We start from the raw sequence: 17,952 nt of genomic DNA on the forward strand, positions 1-17,952 counted from the left end.
ACTACTAAGGACAGATAAAGTGAATGAACTTTGAAATCAGGCTTCTGGAGGAGGCCCATTGTTGGGCTCTATGTATATGAAGAATTGACTGGAGTGCTATAAGAAACAATTATCTCCACACTGGAGGAAGGCAGACAATTGGGGTGATTTAAAAGTTATAATCTGAAGATAAATTTAATATTGGCAGAGCACCCCTTTGCAGAATTGTAAAGGCCTAGATGTATTTCTGGTTTATCTCTCTCTCTCTCTCTCTCTCTTTTAAGTTTTAGAAGGCTTATATATACATAACAGACTTTTTCTTAAGGCTGAGACCCAAGAAGCAAGAAATCCTGCTATGTGTCATATGCATATAGCCTAAAGGTAATTATACAATTATTTTTAAATAATTCTATGCATAAAACTTGATTTCATGGTATGGATTAATGCTTGTGTCTACCTGTTGATGCTTATGATGGTTCAGATTTTGAGACATTCCTTGTACTATGTAGATTCCTCTACCAAGCCAAATATCAACTCGACTTAAATTAGTGGAGAGTTTCCAGGATGATGGGTGGTTACTGAAGATAACCTAATGAAAGATAGCATTGTAGATGCTAACTCCTAAGTTCATCCCAGTTAGGGACCCGAAGCCTTCCTTGAGGAGTTACACTAAAGAAAAACATTTTGTTCAGCTACTTTTCCAGGTTGTAAGTGTCTATCCTTTTACAGTGATTTCTGGTGAGAGAGACATCTTATCAGTAAGTTTGTGTTGCCCTAAAAGCCATGATTTGGGACTATAAAATAAATATAATAAGTACATTTCAATTTCCGTGAATTTAGCATAGGCCTTCTTGGAAGAAGTAGGAATGGCTAAACTTTTATTCTATTTACTCTCTTTCATTCCCTGCTATTAAGCCAATGGTACTGGTAGATGATAATGAAAGAAGTTACTTTTCTTTCAACATTACTTAACATGAAGATATCTGGGTTCTTAAAAAGGAAGTTGATAGAGTTAAAACTACAAAAATCTTTAGCACCTTTACCTCTTCTAAACCTGAGAGGAAACTTCCTTGACTACATGAAATTAATAAAGGTTTTAAGATTCACTTTTATTTTGAGTCTGCAGTTCATATTAGAGTATTTTTTGAGGAATAAGAATAAATTGATAATATCCTGGGAAGACTGATTTCATTCTCCTTGTGTCTCCTATGGTAACACACTATTAATTTAGTTAAAAAGGAATTTCCCTCCTAAAACAAAACAGTTCCTTCTAAAACTGATTATTTGAATATGTCTTCTTGTAGCTAATAGTTGCAACTACCAAATACTAAATAGTAAGTAAATCATTTGATTTCTGGCCTTTGGCTCAGACCATTTTAATTGTATTATAAAATTTGCTAGTCCTCCATGTGTCAGTCAGAGTGACCACACAATCTTGTTTATCAAACATTTTAATATTCAGGCTACCATTCAGTTCTTTCTTTAATAAACCAAGCTAGAATCAATTCTTTCAGTAAAGGATTTGAACTAATTTTTATTGATGAGAGATTATATTGCTGTATGATTTTGATTACATCAATGTTCTATGGAACATTTGCCTTTGTGCCTTATTATGTCATGAAAAAGTGATTTGTAGTAAGAAAGCAATACAGGTATGATCTAGGGATGATACAGAACCCCTCTCCCTCTCAGAGTCGTGTTTTCCTAATAATTTCTTGGCTTAAATTCTCAGTACCATATCCCTGCCATGCGCGCGCGCGCACACACACACACACACACACACACACACACACACACACACACATACACACACTGAGTTACAAAGTTATGAAAGTTCACCATTCTATGAGAGATTATTTTCAATATTTGGCAGTCTGGTAAAAAGTGGACTTTAAAGAAATGATAAGGGAGAATGAGAGGCTCTACTTAGAATTCATTTACAGTCAATTGGCTTTTGCTAAGGTATTACTTGCATTCTGCACATCTGGCATCACGAAAGGAAAATGTTCAACTCTGCAGGCTCAGGAAAGACTTGGGGAAAAGAGACTAATGTTAACTATTATAAAATTTGAGCCACATGTAAGAGAATATCAATTTGATTGATTGAAACACAGTAGTAGGTTGCTTATCACTGAAAATTTAATTCGTGGCATATAAAGTTAGAAACTGGGTACAACTTGCAATCTTGGACACTTCAGGGTCCATAACAGTGTATTCTGAGATTCTTTTCTTTTTTAGTGTGGATAACACAGCTGGCAAAACCTCCTGACTCATGAAGCAAGAAGAGAGCTATTTAAATGTAATGTAACCATTGTGCCTCTTTACCCATCAATGTGACTTCACTCCACCAGCTTTCTTCTGGGCTCACTTGAGCCAACTATTGGAAAAACCCAGTATTTGTCACAGCCATTGCACTTTGTAATGTCTGTACTAAGTTTCAAGCACCTCCTTGTTTTTAGGAGTTCCAGTGAGCTCTACAGAATCTCTCAGACAGTGTTGGTCTTTCTTCTGATCCCATGTTGTTTGGCACGGGATTTCAGGGCATCTCCTATTATTCCACACAAGCCTCTCGTCTGGGCCTGGAATGTCCCAACTCAACCGTGTGTTTCCAAGTTTAAGGAGAATATTGATTTGAGCCTATTCTCATTAATAGGAAACCCTATGAAATCTGCAGTTGGGCAAAATGTAACACTATTCTATGTTGATAGACTTGGCTACTACCCTCACATGGATCATCACCAAAATTCTGTGCATGGGGGAATCCCCCAGCTAGGGGATTTACAAGCACATCTGACCAAAGCTAAGGACGACATTTTCCACTACATACCAGAAGACAAATTAGGGCTGGCTGTCATTGACTGGGAAGAATGGAGACCTACCTGGGACAGAAACTGGAGACCTAAGGACATTTACAGAAATAAGTCTATTGAATTGGTTCAGCAACGAGATGTTGCTCTCTCGTTACCGGAAGCCACTAAGATAGCCAAAGAAGAATTTGAAAGTTCAGGGAAGAAGTTCATGTTAGAAACTTTAAAATTGGGAAAATCAGTTCGACCCAAACAATTATGGGGTTATTATCTCTTTCCAGACTGTTACAATCATAACTATAAAAAAGACGGTTACAATGGACATTGCCCTGATGTAGAAAAGAAAAGAAACGATGCCCTCCAATGGTTGTGGGAAGAAAGCTCGGCCCTTTTCCCATCTATTTATTTGCATAGTGATTTAGGGTCCTCTCACAAGGCTGCAGTATTTACTCGCAATCGGATAGTGGAAACTATTAAGGTTTCTCAAGTTCGAGATGTGCAAAACCCAGTCCCATTTTTTGTATATATTCGCCTCGTTTATACTGATAAAACTACGATATTACTTAATAAGGTAAGTACATCAAATTGTGACAGCTAATGAAATAGTGTCTGCAAATAGTTTTTAGTGAAATTCAATAATTAAAAAAATTAATGAATGCAATGAAATTTGGCTTTTAAACTTATGTAGGAAAATGTAGGTCATGTTACTATGTGCTGGCAAAATAAGAATATTTCTTCAATTGTATAATTTCTTGGCATTAATGGAGAATTAGATAGTATAGGAGATTTATTAACTCTATCCCTTAAAAAAAACTTTTATAGGCCTGCTGTCTTTTAAAAAGAATTAGCTATAACAGTGATAAAACAGGCACATGGTTTATTTACAGATGTAATCTTGGTTAGTCAGGAGATTCAGATTAAGAGGATACTGTTTGCAGCTACCAGGGATAAAAGTTCATGACAACAAAAAACTGGGTACTGTTCCATATCAGTTGGATGATGGAGGCCTAAGTTAACCTTGCCTATGCAAAAAGCTAGACTTGATTTGAACAAACAATGAAGTGGCTCAAGGGCTAAAGCACTTGTTCAACTAGAACATAGGGAGACATGAATTAAACCTTAGTAATGCCAAGAAAACTAACAAGACAAAATACTTAGTTCTATTTTTTTTCATATAGCAAGGAAAAACAACTATGTAAACGATGAAAACAGATCATCATTGTAGAAATCAGCAGGCTTAGTTTGGGTGTCATTGTGTTTTACAGAACACCCTCGTTTTACTTCATTTCTCATTTTATTTGTCAGGAGGATCTTATGCATACAGTTGGTGAAACCGTTGCTCTGGGTGCATCCGGAATTATAGTGTGGGGAACTCTAAGTTGGGCACAGACTCTGGTAAGTTACCTTGGTAGGAAATAGATGAAGAGTATTTTAACTTTCAATCTTTACAAGGATAGTTTTGGCATCTTCTATAAGAAAAACAGTATTATGCTTGGCATACACTAGTGGATGTGCAATCAAAATTTGTTTACTTAGGTGTGCAAGGCAGAAAACATTGCATCTGTTCTGTAGAGGAATCCAAAATTAAGTGTAAGTCAGTGAAAAGTTTGAGAATACATGGCTTATAAGTAGCAAAACCAGTACTACAATTTCAGTTTTCTGACAACAGTGTTCAGGCTAGAAGAGAATTCTTTATTTTCACCATTTAAAAATTATCCATATCAAGTCTTTATTCTTACTTCTTCAAGCTCCTTGATTAAAGAAAGAGTAAACAATATTTGTACCGATGTGTGTATACACTCTAACACTGAACTGAATGTTTCCTGTTCTGATGGATATGGCAATGATACTAGTGATGACTGTGCCATCGATAATGCCGAACAAAGCCCATCGTTCAGGGACCTACTCTAGGATCTGTAGAAAATAGACTTCCTACTGAAAGAAGAGAGATCTTTAGAGAAGTTTACCCCCTGTTCCTTGTTCTTCAGGTAGAATGGCCATATTCTTACTTACATTACAGGAACTTGGGAAATTCGAAGTAATCTCAGCCATTCTACTTATTTTGTACAATAAGAATTGTCTTTGAGTTTGATCTCCAGTGAGAATGAGATAACAGCTGTGCTCTAGTGGCTCACTGTAATCCTAGCTACTCATGAGGCTGAGATCTGAGGTTTGTGATTCAAAGCCAGCCTGAGCAGGAAAGTCTGTGAGATTTTCAGTTCTAGTTAACCACTAAAAAGCCATAAGTGGGTCTGTGGCTCAAATGGTAGAGAACTAGCCTTGAGCAAAACTGTTCTGGGACAGCTCCCAGGCCCTGAGTTCAAGCCCAAGGTTGGGGGAGAGAGGGAAAGAAAAGGGGGAGAAGAGAGGAGAGAGTGGGGAGAGAGGAAAGGAGAGGAGAAGAGAGGAACAAAGAGGAGAAGGAAAGAGAGAAGAGTGAGGAGAGAGAAGAGAGAAGAGAGAGGAGAAATATAAACTAAGGAAAATTATGTGTCTCTTGGTAAAGTCTTTTGAATAGCAGAAAATTATCTTAAAATTGTAATTTCCTGAAGTATAGTCTTAATTTTATTAGTAGTTTTTCCAAAATACATTAATTCTTAATCTCCAGCATACAATTAATTTTGTGATGGAACCACTCACAAATATTCCTCTATACAATTTCTTTTATAAAATGAAAACAGGGAGCGCCAATTTTTTCTGATAAAGATGATGTAGCTTATTATTTGTGCCACATTTGATTTCTAGTGTCACATGAATCTTAGATTCGCATTCTTTTTAACCTGCCATCCAAACCTTCTTCAGTGTTGTCCACTAATAATAGGCATTTAAAGTTAATATGACTATTTTGTATTTTTTGGTACTTTGTTGATATTGTCCCTCATAAAGTATGTTCTATATATTACTTTTCTAGTCTATGATCATTTTGAATGTTAGCATTATCATTACTTTCTCTATTCACTAGATCACTTGTAATAAATAAACCTAGAAATCCCATGGTATCTTGCAGACATTTAATTATGTCTCACAGACATAATTTAATTGATTAACTATTCAAGAATTTTGTAAGCAAGTTATTTCACATAACGATTATTAAAAAACTGAACTCCAAAAATGTACAATTAAATAATGCTAAAAAGGTAATAAATACTCAAAATGTGTTGAGTTTTGTTTATGATGATCTATACATTTGAGGCATTAATTTGTACTGTGCCTGTATAAATGGTAACACCCTCTATGGCACTATCCTTACCTGTGTCACACACTACACTAATTAGGGTGCAGTATTTAAACAATAGTATATACACAAATGCTATCACAAGCTTATCTATTAGATTATATGTCCATAGGCTGAATCTAATATAAAGTAGTGATTCTATATCCTGGCTTCTCTGAGAGCCTGATATTGATATCACCTGCTTTTGAAATAAATTCTCATTTATCCTTGGTATTGGAAATACCTGTGTTGAAGATTATTGACAGAATTTTTGCCCTCTTGAAGATTATAAGCACTTTCAAAAACATGAGCAAAGGAAAGACAATTGATAGGATAAGTACAACTCAGAGTTAATGTAGAAAATTTGAGTTCCCAGGGAAAGTATGTAAGAAAGGCACTAGTTAAGGAAAGTGCCATCTGAGCCATAACAGGGAGTCAACAATACTTTTTAAATTACTTTCTTGTTTTAGAGGTGATATACAGTGGGATTACCTATATATATGTATATATATGGTACTAAGTACATTTCCTTCCTTTTGCATAGCGTCATCTGTTCCCTCCTTCTCTCCCATTCCTTCCCTCCCATTGCTGTCCACAAGTTGCATGGTTCACTTTCATCAATGCCCAGTACAGGCAGTAAGCTTTACTGCTGCACTTTTCACCCATTTTCCACTGATTCTGTGCCGTCTCCCCACTTTCCCTCAGATGTGCATATGTATAAACCATATATGAGGCAAAGAATACACAGTCAATGAAAAGACAAATTAAGAAAAGGTTATTTGTTTCCTTATCTTTTTTTTGGCCAGCCCTGGGGCTTGGACTCAGGGCCTGAGCACTGTCCCTGGCTTCTTTTTGCTCAAGGCTAGCACTCTGCCACTTGAGCCACAGAGCCACTTCTGGCCATTTTCTGTATATGTGGTGCTGGGGAATTGAACCCAGGGCCTCATGTATACGAGGCAAGCACTCTTGCCACTAGGCCATATCCCCAGCCCTGTTTCCTTATCTTTGTAGTTCTTTTCAGTATGTCATTTTATATACATATGAAGGAGCTCCTGGGTATTGCAACTTGGTGATTTTGTCCTAAGACTATCCTGTTTTGGTCTTACTGCATGTGAGTGTCTAGAATCCTGTATACTTTGTCATTTTCTGTTGCATTTTAAATCTAGCTTCCATGTATCAGGAAAGAATATATACTGTTTGTCTCTCTGACCTTGGCTTACCGCATTCAGCATGATTTGTTCTAATTCCATCCATTTCCCTGTGAATGACATTATTTTATTCTTTCTAATGGCTGTGTAAAGTTCCATTGTATATAGGTACCACATTTTGGTTGATCCATTCATCTATTGGGGAGCATCTGGGTTGTTTCCCCAGCTTGGCTATTGTGAATAGTGTGGCAATGAACATGGATGTGCAGGTGTCCTTGTCATATCCTGGTTCATGTTGCTCAGGGTAGATGTCCAGGAGTGGTATAACTGTGTCATAGGGAAGGTCTGTGTTTAGTTCTTTTGAGGAACCTCCAGACTGCTTTCCAGAGTGGTTGTACTAGTTTACATTCTCACCAGCAGTGTATAGGGTTCCTTTTTTTCCACATCCCCACCAGCATTTGTTGTTCAAATTCAGAATATTAGCCAGTCTAACTGGGTTAAGATGGCATCTCAGGGTTTTTTTTTTTAATTTGCATTTCCTTTTTGGCAGGCATGATGAACATTTCCTCATGTGTTTCTTTGCCATTCTTCTTCTCTTTGCCATTCTCTTCTGAGAAGTCTCTCCTTAGCTCCCTTGCCAAGTTAGTGATTGGTTTATTAGATTTGGGAGGGATTATTTTCTTGAGCTCCCTGTATGTATTGGATATTAGGCTTTTGTCTGATGTATTGCTGGTTCAGATCTTTCTCAGTTTGTTGGCTGTCTTTCTAGTTTAGTAGTTTAGTAGCTATGTCTTTAGCTGTGCAGAAACTTTTTATTTTAATGTAGTCCCATTTGTCAAGTCTTTCTCCTATGTGTTGTGCCCCTGGGACTCTAGTCAGGAAGTTCCTGTCTATACCTATAAGTTCTAATGTTTCTCCTACTCTCTCTTGCAGTAGTTTCAGAGTTTTGGCTCTGAAATTGAGGTCTTTAGTCCATTTTGAGTTGATGTTAGTGTATGGTGGGGAGTCAACATTATTAAAAATTGGAGGAAAGAGTAATGACAGCAGAGGACACAGAAATGAAATTTAAAGTGAATCTGCCATTTGAGTGAGATGGTTATGATTGCCAAAGAAAATGGTAGGAAGCAGTCTTACAAAAGAGGAAGGAAGGGTTTGACCATAACAGACTGTATACAAGTCAAGAGAACAAACAGAATTTTATTCTATTCTCCATGCAAGGCCATTGGACAGTTAAGGAGACAGATTATATACTTGTTCTGTTATTGCTTCCATAAAGGTTATAGCAAACTTAGTGGCTTAAACAAGAGAAATGTACCTACCATCTTTTGCTATGTAGGTAGGAGGTGACAAGGCATTGATTCTACTTGGAGCTTCTAAGATTCCTTGCATTGGCCTATGCAATAGCAGATGCTTCCTTTGATCTGCTCAAGGGCTAGGCCAGCCAGCTCACTAGGTAGAATCGTTGATTGTGAAAAAAGTGACTCTGGCTGGGGATATGGCCTAGTGGCAAGAGTGCTTGCCTTGTAGACATGAAGCCCTGGGTTCGATTCCCTAGTACCACATATACAGAAAAAGTCCAGAGGTGAGGCTGTGGCTCAAGTGGCAGAGTGCTAGCCTTGAGCAAAAAGAAGCCAGGGACAATGCTCAGGCCCTGAATCCAAGCCCCAGAACTGGCAAAAAAAAAAAAGAAAAGAAAAGAAAAGTGACTCTGCCTCCAATGTTTTATTCAGGCCGCTCTGTAGGTTTTAGACTCACCACTCATTCTCTACCAAATTAGTGAAAGAACCTGTGGCCGAAACCAAGTTGAAGTCATTTTGCTTGCTAAGATAGAAAGTATATAATTCCTAGGTCTTGATGTCCTGTCATTTGTTTCCTCTTTTAAAAAGTGACTGTCATGGGGACAGGCATCGTAGTTCATACCTGTATTCACAGCTTTTTCCTGACAGATTGCAGTAGCAGGATCCTATTCTGAGGCTGCTCTAGGAAAAAGCACAAGACCTTCTAGTAAAACAGAAACAGAAATGGTCCAGGGCCATAGCTTAAATGGTCTGAGTAGCAAGCATGAGGCATGTACTTCAATCCCAGCACCTATTTTCTTTTTAAATTGCTTATTGTACTAAAAGTCGGCTCACATGTAAACTCATGCATACCTTGATATTCTGACCATCCTTATAATTTTACAGAAATCTTGTATGACTCTACGCAATTACATGGACTCCACATTGATCCCTTACTTTATCAACGTCACCCTAGCTTCTAAGATGTGTAACCAAGCGCTGTGCCAGGATCAAGGCGTGTGTACGAGGAAGAACTGGGATACAGACGACTATCTTCACTTAAACCCAGAGAGGTTCACTATTAACTCTCCACGGCCTGGCCAGTATGTCATAAATGGGAAGCCAACACTGAATGACCTGCAAGACTTCTCCAAAAGTTTTAAGTGCAGCTGTTTTCCAAACACCAATTGCAATGAGAGAGCTGATCTAGAAAATATTGAAATTATTAATGTGTGTGTTACTGAGGATGTCTGCATACAAGGAAGCTTCAAGCCCTCAAACAATTCTGCTTACTCCTTTATCAAGTCACTTTCCCCCAGGTTTCCATGTACTCCATGGGGAAATCTCAGTGGATACCTCTTATTCCTGCCTCTCTATGTGCAATACGCAGGTTAATATCATTTAAAATATCTGCTATAGATCCGTGACAACTATAAAATTTGAAATGGTGCATAACCTTAACAAAAAAGATTCATTACATCCAAGATGTTGTCAACATCTATCACACTTAGAGGAATAGAGAAGATTTCAATAAAGTCAGCCTATTGTAAGGACATGTCTTTATTCATAATTTGATACTTGTTTAATGTGAAGAACTTTGCCTTTTAAAATGGAATTGGGTTTCTTCCCCCCTACTGTGTCATCTTGGAGATTTGTTCTGTTTTCAAGAAAGATACATTTAGAAAATGATCATTCTAGATTTATACATTCACATTCATAAAGCTCTCTGATACTGTTTTCATTCTTGATTTTCAAGTGTAGTTAGTCTATTATCCCTCAAATGCCTGACTTTAAGCATTCATTCGTTTTGTTATTTCACCTTCATATATCACTTACAGGGCAGTATCTTTTATCCAGAGCTTTTCTGTAGTGATTCTAAAAGTCAGCCAAAATGAACAATATGTGTGTTCCAGAGTCTTTCTTTTAGCTGTCACCATGATTTGATAGGTTATTTTTAGCAAGTTCTTTCTAAATTACTGTATCTTGTAAGTAGTGGTTCCCAGTGAACTTAACGAACACTGCAATTTTGTTTGAATCCCCAACCCTGAGTTCAAAACTGGAATTCTAGGAGTCACCACATTGAAACTTTATCTACAAGTACATGCAATTACCTGTTGCACTTGTAAAACTGCGAGAATTGTTTCAACACAATCATAGTCACATCATAGCACAGTCACATTTGGAAATGAAATTTAAACTTGACATAGAATGGTTGAGAATTTGAGAGTGAAAAAAAATTATGTTTAGTAAAGTAAGCCAGGCCCAGAAAGACAAGATTGCATGTTTTTGCTCATATGTGGAGGCTAGATTTAGTTTATAAATATCTGAGTAAATATATTGGGTGGTATGTGAGTGTGTACAAATGTACTAACTGAAATATTGTTGATTCATGGTAGAAGTCAGCACAATTCCTTAGACAGGCAAAAATCTTAATTCAACAAAAAAAACAAAAAACTGGTACTTGAAAAGGGTGCTATGGGATCAAGGGGGAGACGAAGGAGGTAGACGAATGAAGAGAACAAGGCAAAATTTCAATGACTCTTCTACAAAATTGAGAAAAGTGAAGGAAGGAGGTGGGTTGGGAGGGATATAGGTAAGAATGTCAAAAGGTGTGACATTGTTCAAGATCCACTGTCTTCATAAACTGCTTTGTTAAATTGAAAGTCCTTTGTACAACTTCTTAAAGATATTAATAAAAACCTACTATATATACATACACAAACACACAAACACACACACACACACACACACACACACACACACACACATACATGAATTTGAAACTGAACATCCCATTAGTAAAAGGCTGCTTCTGCTCCCAAAGTAAAGCGAGGAAGAAGAAAACAGAAGGAGGGAAGAGATAAGGGAAAAGAACTAGAATGCCTTCCCTAGTTCTACTGAGGACACTGATTAGCATAGGATTGAAAGAAAAATCTCAGAGACAATTAGCCTTCAACTCCCTGTGAAACCAAGACTGGGTTCACCTGAATACCTTTTCTGCCTTGCAAAATGTTACTGCCACCTTCTTTAGTTCCCCTTGACTCTGACTTCATTTTAGATATTAAAATAAATGAAGCCTCAAAGTCAAGACACAGACAAAGGCCTTAAGATATTGGTAAGCTCTTGGAGGCTTTAGAGTTCCCTTGAGAGAGAAGAAAATGTTTAACTTGTTACAAACCTCATTTCTTTATTTGGGAGCTGTGTTTACTATCTCAATTGAGAAACAGTGACAAAGGTAATAAAAATGACTTGAATTGTAGGTTCTTAAACCAATAATTTACAATTTTTTGTAATACTGTTTAATGATTCTAAAATAAAATTTTTAATTCTTATAAGCTCATTGTTGTTCATGGCAAAATAGTTAAAAACAAAACAGTTTCTTTTCCTCTTTCTACCCATGATAACTCCTAGTTATGGTTTTGTGGAGATAGTTTTATAAATTCCTAGGAATATAGACAGTAATGATTGGATGTGGGTATGTCTTAATCTTAGTTTTGACTGTGATATCCACAATTTTCTGCTCTTCAGACATGGCAATGTGTTCTCTGTGTTGTTTTTTTTCTTACCAGAAAATCTTTGTAGTGACCATATCAAATATGACAATTATTTAAGAAAGTTTTTTATACATTTCATTTTCTGGAGAATTTCCTTTTTCTGTATCAACAACTTTTGTAATTAGCATTGTGTGTGTGTGTGTGTGTGTGTGTGTGTGTGTGTGTACATAAATATTTTGGCACACTTTTGCCTGGATGAAGCAGAATTGTGGATGGGAAGCAGACACCTATTATAATTCACATATTGCTAAATTACCTTCCAAATATTTTGTTCCAGCAAATGATTTATAGTAACATGTTCCTGCCTTATTTGGACTACATTAAATTTTGCTATCAGTGTTATTCTAACATGAATATGATATTTTACATTATCTCTTAAATGTGAACTTTTCTCATAGCTTACAATGGTCATTGTTATTTTCCTTTCAGGTCCATTGTTTTAAAATTACATTTTGTTTAGTTTCTCATACCCACATTTAGAGACTTCTGTCAGATTTTAAAATTAAGATTAAGCTTTTCAGCTAACAATAGAAAATAATAGGAAGATCAAAAAGTAGCTTTTAAAGAACACCTATTGTCTCAATTCTTGCGCATGCCTTACATGAACGTTTGACTATGGGAAATATACATATTTATATATTTATTTTGAATCTACATATATGTATATATACACACTACATATACATATACATTATATTTGTACATATATACACACATATTTTCAGTCACTAGGAGTTACAATTCATCTATGACCAAATTTCTTTTCTTTCATAGAGCAGTAGAACCTTGGAGTTTTGGCAAATCAACTTACTTTTTTCTCCCCCCTAGGCCTCAGTGGAATTGTGGTTTGAAGTAAAGATTTTGCGCTTACATTTCTTGCTTTCTTGCCTGGTACTCTATCATTTGTGTAATGCCTCCAGCTTGGCATTTTTGCTGGTTATTATTATAATTATTATTTTATTATTATTAGCCAATCCTAGGGATTGAGCTCAGGGCCTTGGTACTGGGCCAGCCTTTTTGTACTCAAGGCTAGCACTCTACCACTTAAGCCACAGCATCACTCCTGGATTTTTCTGAGTCGTTTATGGGAGACTCATGGACTTTTCTGCCTGGGCTGGCTTCGAACTATGAACCTCAGGTCTCAGCCTTCTGAATAGCTAAGATTATAAACATGAACCAGTGTGTCTGGATTTGCTGACTATTTTGTAGATGGAGACTAGTGGACTTTTTGCTTTCACTGTATTCTAACTGCTAGGGTCTGGATTTCAGCCTCTGAGAAGCTAGGATAATAGGCATAAGCCATCACTACTCACTGCAAATAATTCTAAAAGGAGTGCTTAAAGAAATTCTAATATGAATGTGCTGTTAGTTTCTCATAGGAATGCCACTCTCTGACAGCAAGATGAGCACAAACTAGCTAATCCCAGCCAGTCACTGGTAAACTGCTGCCTTTAGGCAAGTTAGCCATCCCCTCCAACTTTGTTTCCTCCCAGGAGAGCACTAAGGTCTGTGACTAAAATACTCACTACATTAGCCCATGGAACTTTTCTGGCCAATTTTCTTTACAAGACTATTGTCACTGATAAAATACTTGAGATAAACAACTTGAGGGCAAAGGGTTTATTCCAGCTCATAGTGGGAACTGTTCTTACACAACACCCATGTGTATTCAGGATCTTTTTGTAGGGACAGCTTATCATAGACATAAAATGTGTACACTAAGGGTTATTTAGAAAAACCACATAAAATGTTCACGACTCTGTATGGCTGTGTGTGTGTGTGTGCATACATGTATACATAAACACAAATCCATCTCTTTGATATTCTTCCTGATGCAAAGGAGTAAATCGTAGCTTTGATTCAACTCAAATTCTATCACCAGTCAATATGAGTTCAAGAATTACAAAACTCATTTGTGGGAAAGGACTTACAAATGTCCAAGCAACTTAAAGGTTGAGGAGAGGAGAATGGACTTACCAGTTAGACTCCATCAAGGGAGATTGCACAATCTTGGAAATGTGTGGAGTGTAGATGCATCCAAAAAATGAGTGTTCAGTTGGAACTGCTGAAATATCAGAAGATTGGAACACAAAATCAAAATCAAATCAGCCAGGTGGTTCAAGAATCTGGGCTCTGGGGCTGGGGATATAGCCTAGTGGCAAGAGTGCCTGCCTCGGATACACGAGGCCCTAGGTTCGATTCCCCAGCACCACATATACAGAAAACGGCCAGAAGCGGCGCTGTGGCTCAAGTGGCGGAGTGCTAGCCTTGAGCGGGAAGAAGCCAGGGACAGTGCTCAGGCCCTGAGTCCAAGGCCCAGGACTGGCCAAAAAAAAAAAAAAAAAAAAGAATCTGGGCTCTAAACCTGGGGCTATCCCATCTTTCCTGAGCAGAGAAGCTTATGAACCAGAACTTCTTACTGTATATACTTGGGTGCTATTAAGTATGTGCCTTTTAGTACTCATTTGGGGCAGAGTCAAGTGAATATACCCTTATGTAGACAAGAAGAAGCCTGGTTTTAGGTGTGTCAATAATAAATGATCTGTTAAGAAGATGAGGTTTGGGCATGTATTGCTGTGACTATTACTGTACCATTCTGGCTCCTACACAGAAACTCTGTCATTCTCTTTTCTGAGCTGAACATCATACACACATATACAAACACACACACACACACACACACACAGAAATGTGAGAACATATCACTTGGAGAACATATCAATTATATTTCTGTTTTTAAGTTTTGCTTTCCAAAATTTCTAGGCAAATTTCTAAATTTCTTCTTTCCAGTTTTCTCTTTGAGAGAAGTCACCTAAATGGAATATAGGGCCCATATGTGTGGTCTCACAAGTAGGTGTGTATGGGCCTCTACTGATCATTTATGAATAAGTACTGGGTGAATGGTGGTAGACATTTCCAAAAGTAACCAAGGCACTTAAGTAGCATGTAGGAAAAAAAACAACACATAAGTAGCTATCAGTTCATTAGCAGAGCCTGCTTTAAGTTAGCTGGGTTCATCTGAGTATCAATTGCAAATAATACCTTGAAAAGTCATATGCCTCCTATCATTTTATCCAGAAATTAGGACTTAGTCTTTCGATTGCCAGCTCCAAAGCTTTTATGTATGATAAAATAAATAGGGATGATAATAATACGCACAAAACGCCTAAAATTACTGGTGATTTCCCCTAAGCCTCACTCCTACCACGAGGTGGCGCTACAGCCCTGCATCTCCTATAGACAGGGAAAGGGCTGTTCACAGTTAAGTTTTGTGTTGATATACAAAGTTCTAAGTTTCTGCTAGTCAAATTTCTGCGTTGCAATATAAATGTTTCTCATGGAAGTCCATCTACTGAAGGTGAGCAGGTTGCTAAACCCTCAAAATTTCACTTTCAAGCCAATGGGAATTTAAAGGTGACTATAATAGGTAAATTGAGTCTAGAAACTGCAGTCACCAGCGCCCCCATCCTTCTACTGGCTTGATACCTTATTTCTAGTAGGAATAAGCAATGGTAGGTACGTTTCCTCATTCTACAAATGTTGCTTCATTAAAAAAAAAAAAAAAAAAAAAAACACCTGACAATGATTTTATGCCCACAATTTTTTCTTACATAAATGTTAGTAGATATCTTGCAATATTCCTATGCAGCTACAAAGAAATAAAGTAATTTCTACAAAAGGACAGTGGTATTTACACCAAACTTACAAGTAACCCTTGAACTGAGATTAAGAGGATGCAGGTGGTGGGTTGTGAGAATTATTTTCTTAGGGCTATGACGGATTCACCATTCTATTCTTCTCTCCCACCTTTGTGTTCCCCCTTGCAATTGCCTGGGCCTGCAGGACCCATTCTGCTAGACAAAATGCTAGGGGATGCGGCCGTTCCAGGGTGAGCTCATGAGAAGCACATGCAAATTCCTCGAGTGTTTTCTCTCCGTGACAGGACGCTGAGTCAGTGGACGTGTGGTTGCCGGCAGCGCTACTAGAGCAGCTCCATTGGCCTGAGTTCCTGAAGTGACTGTGTGGAAAAGAGAGTTCTGTCAGTTCACATGTCTTTCTCACTCTATCTTTGGCATTCAGGGAGCTAGCATTAGCTGCAATAGATTAGTTGAGATTAGAATCACAAAATATCCCCAGCGATTGGACAGGAAAAAGCATGGTAATATGGCAATGTAGTTCTCTAGGGTAGCCTGTGATCCTATCAAAGCAAGATTTTGGTTTTTTTTACTATTACTAGTTGTGTATGTATGCTCTGTGAAGCACAAGAGTTTTTTGTCTTTTTTAAAAAATCACTTTCAATTCTGAGTATTTAGAATGGGAACCTAGTATAAAAACAAACAAAACCTAGTTTATACGAGCACAAAAGCACCGTGACATGACAAAAATTTTGCTACCGACCAGTGGAAACATGGTGAGCTACCAGGTTCACCCTAGGTAGCCATGCATGGACACGAATTCAAGTCCACTGCCAGCAACACCACCTTTGGCCTCTTCAAATTCCAAGATCAAAGTTGAGTGTCTGGAATATGATTCAGGTCTGGTCAAGGTCTAGACCAGCACCCAGCAGCACTGTAGCTTGAAAAACAATTAGATATTTAGCTTCTTCAGTATTTGTGGAAGTTTGAGCCCTACTTCTCACCAAGATACATGTGAAGAAGTCTCTACATGGGAAAGGATCATTATTTCACATTCCTTGTCAAAGGACACACGTGTATGGCAGGCTTTAATACCTATGTATGTGACATAGAACAGATGCATTTTTGCTTTAATTGCTTAGAAAAATGAAGAGGTTTTATTTCAGGAAATCCTTTGATGAGCTCATTCAAGAAGGATGACTTTGTAGATGTTGTAAACATGATCAGAAAGGAACTTGACCGTACAGTGGCTCTCCTAACTGCCTTTTGCCATTGAAGCTGCTTTTTTTACAGCTCACCTGGATTGTGTATCTTCTCCTCAGCATTCCTTGCCATTCACCCACAGTGTCTTCTTATCTCCTCATTGGGTCCCCAGAAGAAATTGCTCTCATAATCTAGCATGTAGTAATTCTTATGCATTTTGATGATGGAGACTTATCATTTGTGTAATGGCATCACTACTCCTCCTTGAATGTTGGACTAGTGGGACACTTGCCACATGCCATATCACTCCAGGGCAGAGGACATGGCTGCAGGTCTGTGCTGCATTTTCCTAAGACAGTCCTCATTTTCTCTAGAGTTGAATTATTCTGCAAGTATGTAAAGTGCATGGGTTATGACAGAAGAAGAAAAGAAAGAGAAAAGAAAAAGAAAGAAAGATAAGGGAAAAACTCATGAAGGATCCAGGATTTCCATTTTGTCACTATTGTAGCTACTGCTACAAAAGGTACTTCTCTACACTCTGGGCTCCCTTTGGGTAAGGTTTTTATTTATTTATCATTTCCACTTTTAGATTATTAAGATTCAAGTATTTTCATTTAAATTAGTGTCTCTCTGCTTGTATTTTGCCTGATATCCTCACACAAACTGGGATTCCTTTCTTAAACCTTGTCTCTCCCATTGGTTTGCAGAAACAGGCTGATGCTCTCTCCTCTTACACCAATGTCTTCACATGAAAAATCAAACAGTATCCCCACTTTAGTTGGCCTAGAAGAAGCACGAAAACCAAATGAGAAAGCCTTACAAACGCTAAAAGAAAAGAAAATCAAATGAGAAAAAGTGTATGAAAAATTGAAACCCTAAAGGTTTCTGTGACATGACGATCACTTGTTAACAATATGAGAGCTTTTTTTTTTTTTTGGCCAGTCCTGGGCCTTGGACTCAGGGCTTGAGCACTGTCCCTGGCTTCCTTTTTGCTCAAGGCTAGCACTCTGCCACTTGAGCCACAGCGCCACTTCTGGCTGTTTTCTGTATATGTGGTGCTGGGGAATCAAACCCAGGGCCTCATGTAGAGGAGGCAAGCTCTCTTGCCACTGGGCCATATCCCCAGCCCCAATAT

General features: G+C 37.8%; 1 protein-coding gene across 1 annotated transcript; it reads left to right on the forward strand.

Annotated features, from left to right (window-relative positions):
* The first annotated feature begins 2,400 nt into the window (after positions 1-2,400).
* LOC125345571 (hyaluronidase PH-20-like) lies at positions 2,401-17,666 on the forward strand. The gene is made up of 4 exons (XM_048337677.1): positions 2,401-3,357; positions 4,092-4,181; positions 9,332-9,744; positions 17,525-17,666. Exons 1-4 carry the CDS (start codon positions 2,401-2,403, stop codon positions 17,664-17,666), a joined length of 1,602 nt encoding a protein of 533 aa, XP_048193634.1.
* The last annotated feature ends 286 nt before the right edge of the window (positions 17,667-17,952 follow it).

Source organism: Perognathus longimembris, chromosome 2, assembly GCF_023159225.1.
Source record: "Perognathus longimembris pacificus isolate PPM17 chromosome 2, ASM2315922v1, whole genome shotgun sequence".
NCBI lineage: Eukaryota > Metazoa > Chordata > Mammalia > Rodentia > Heteromyidae > Perognathus > Perognathus longimembris.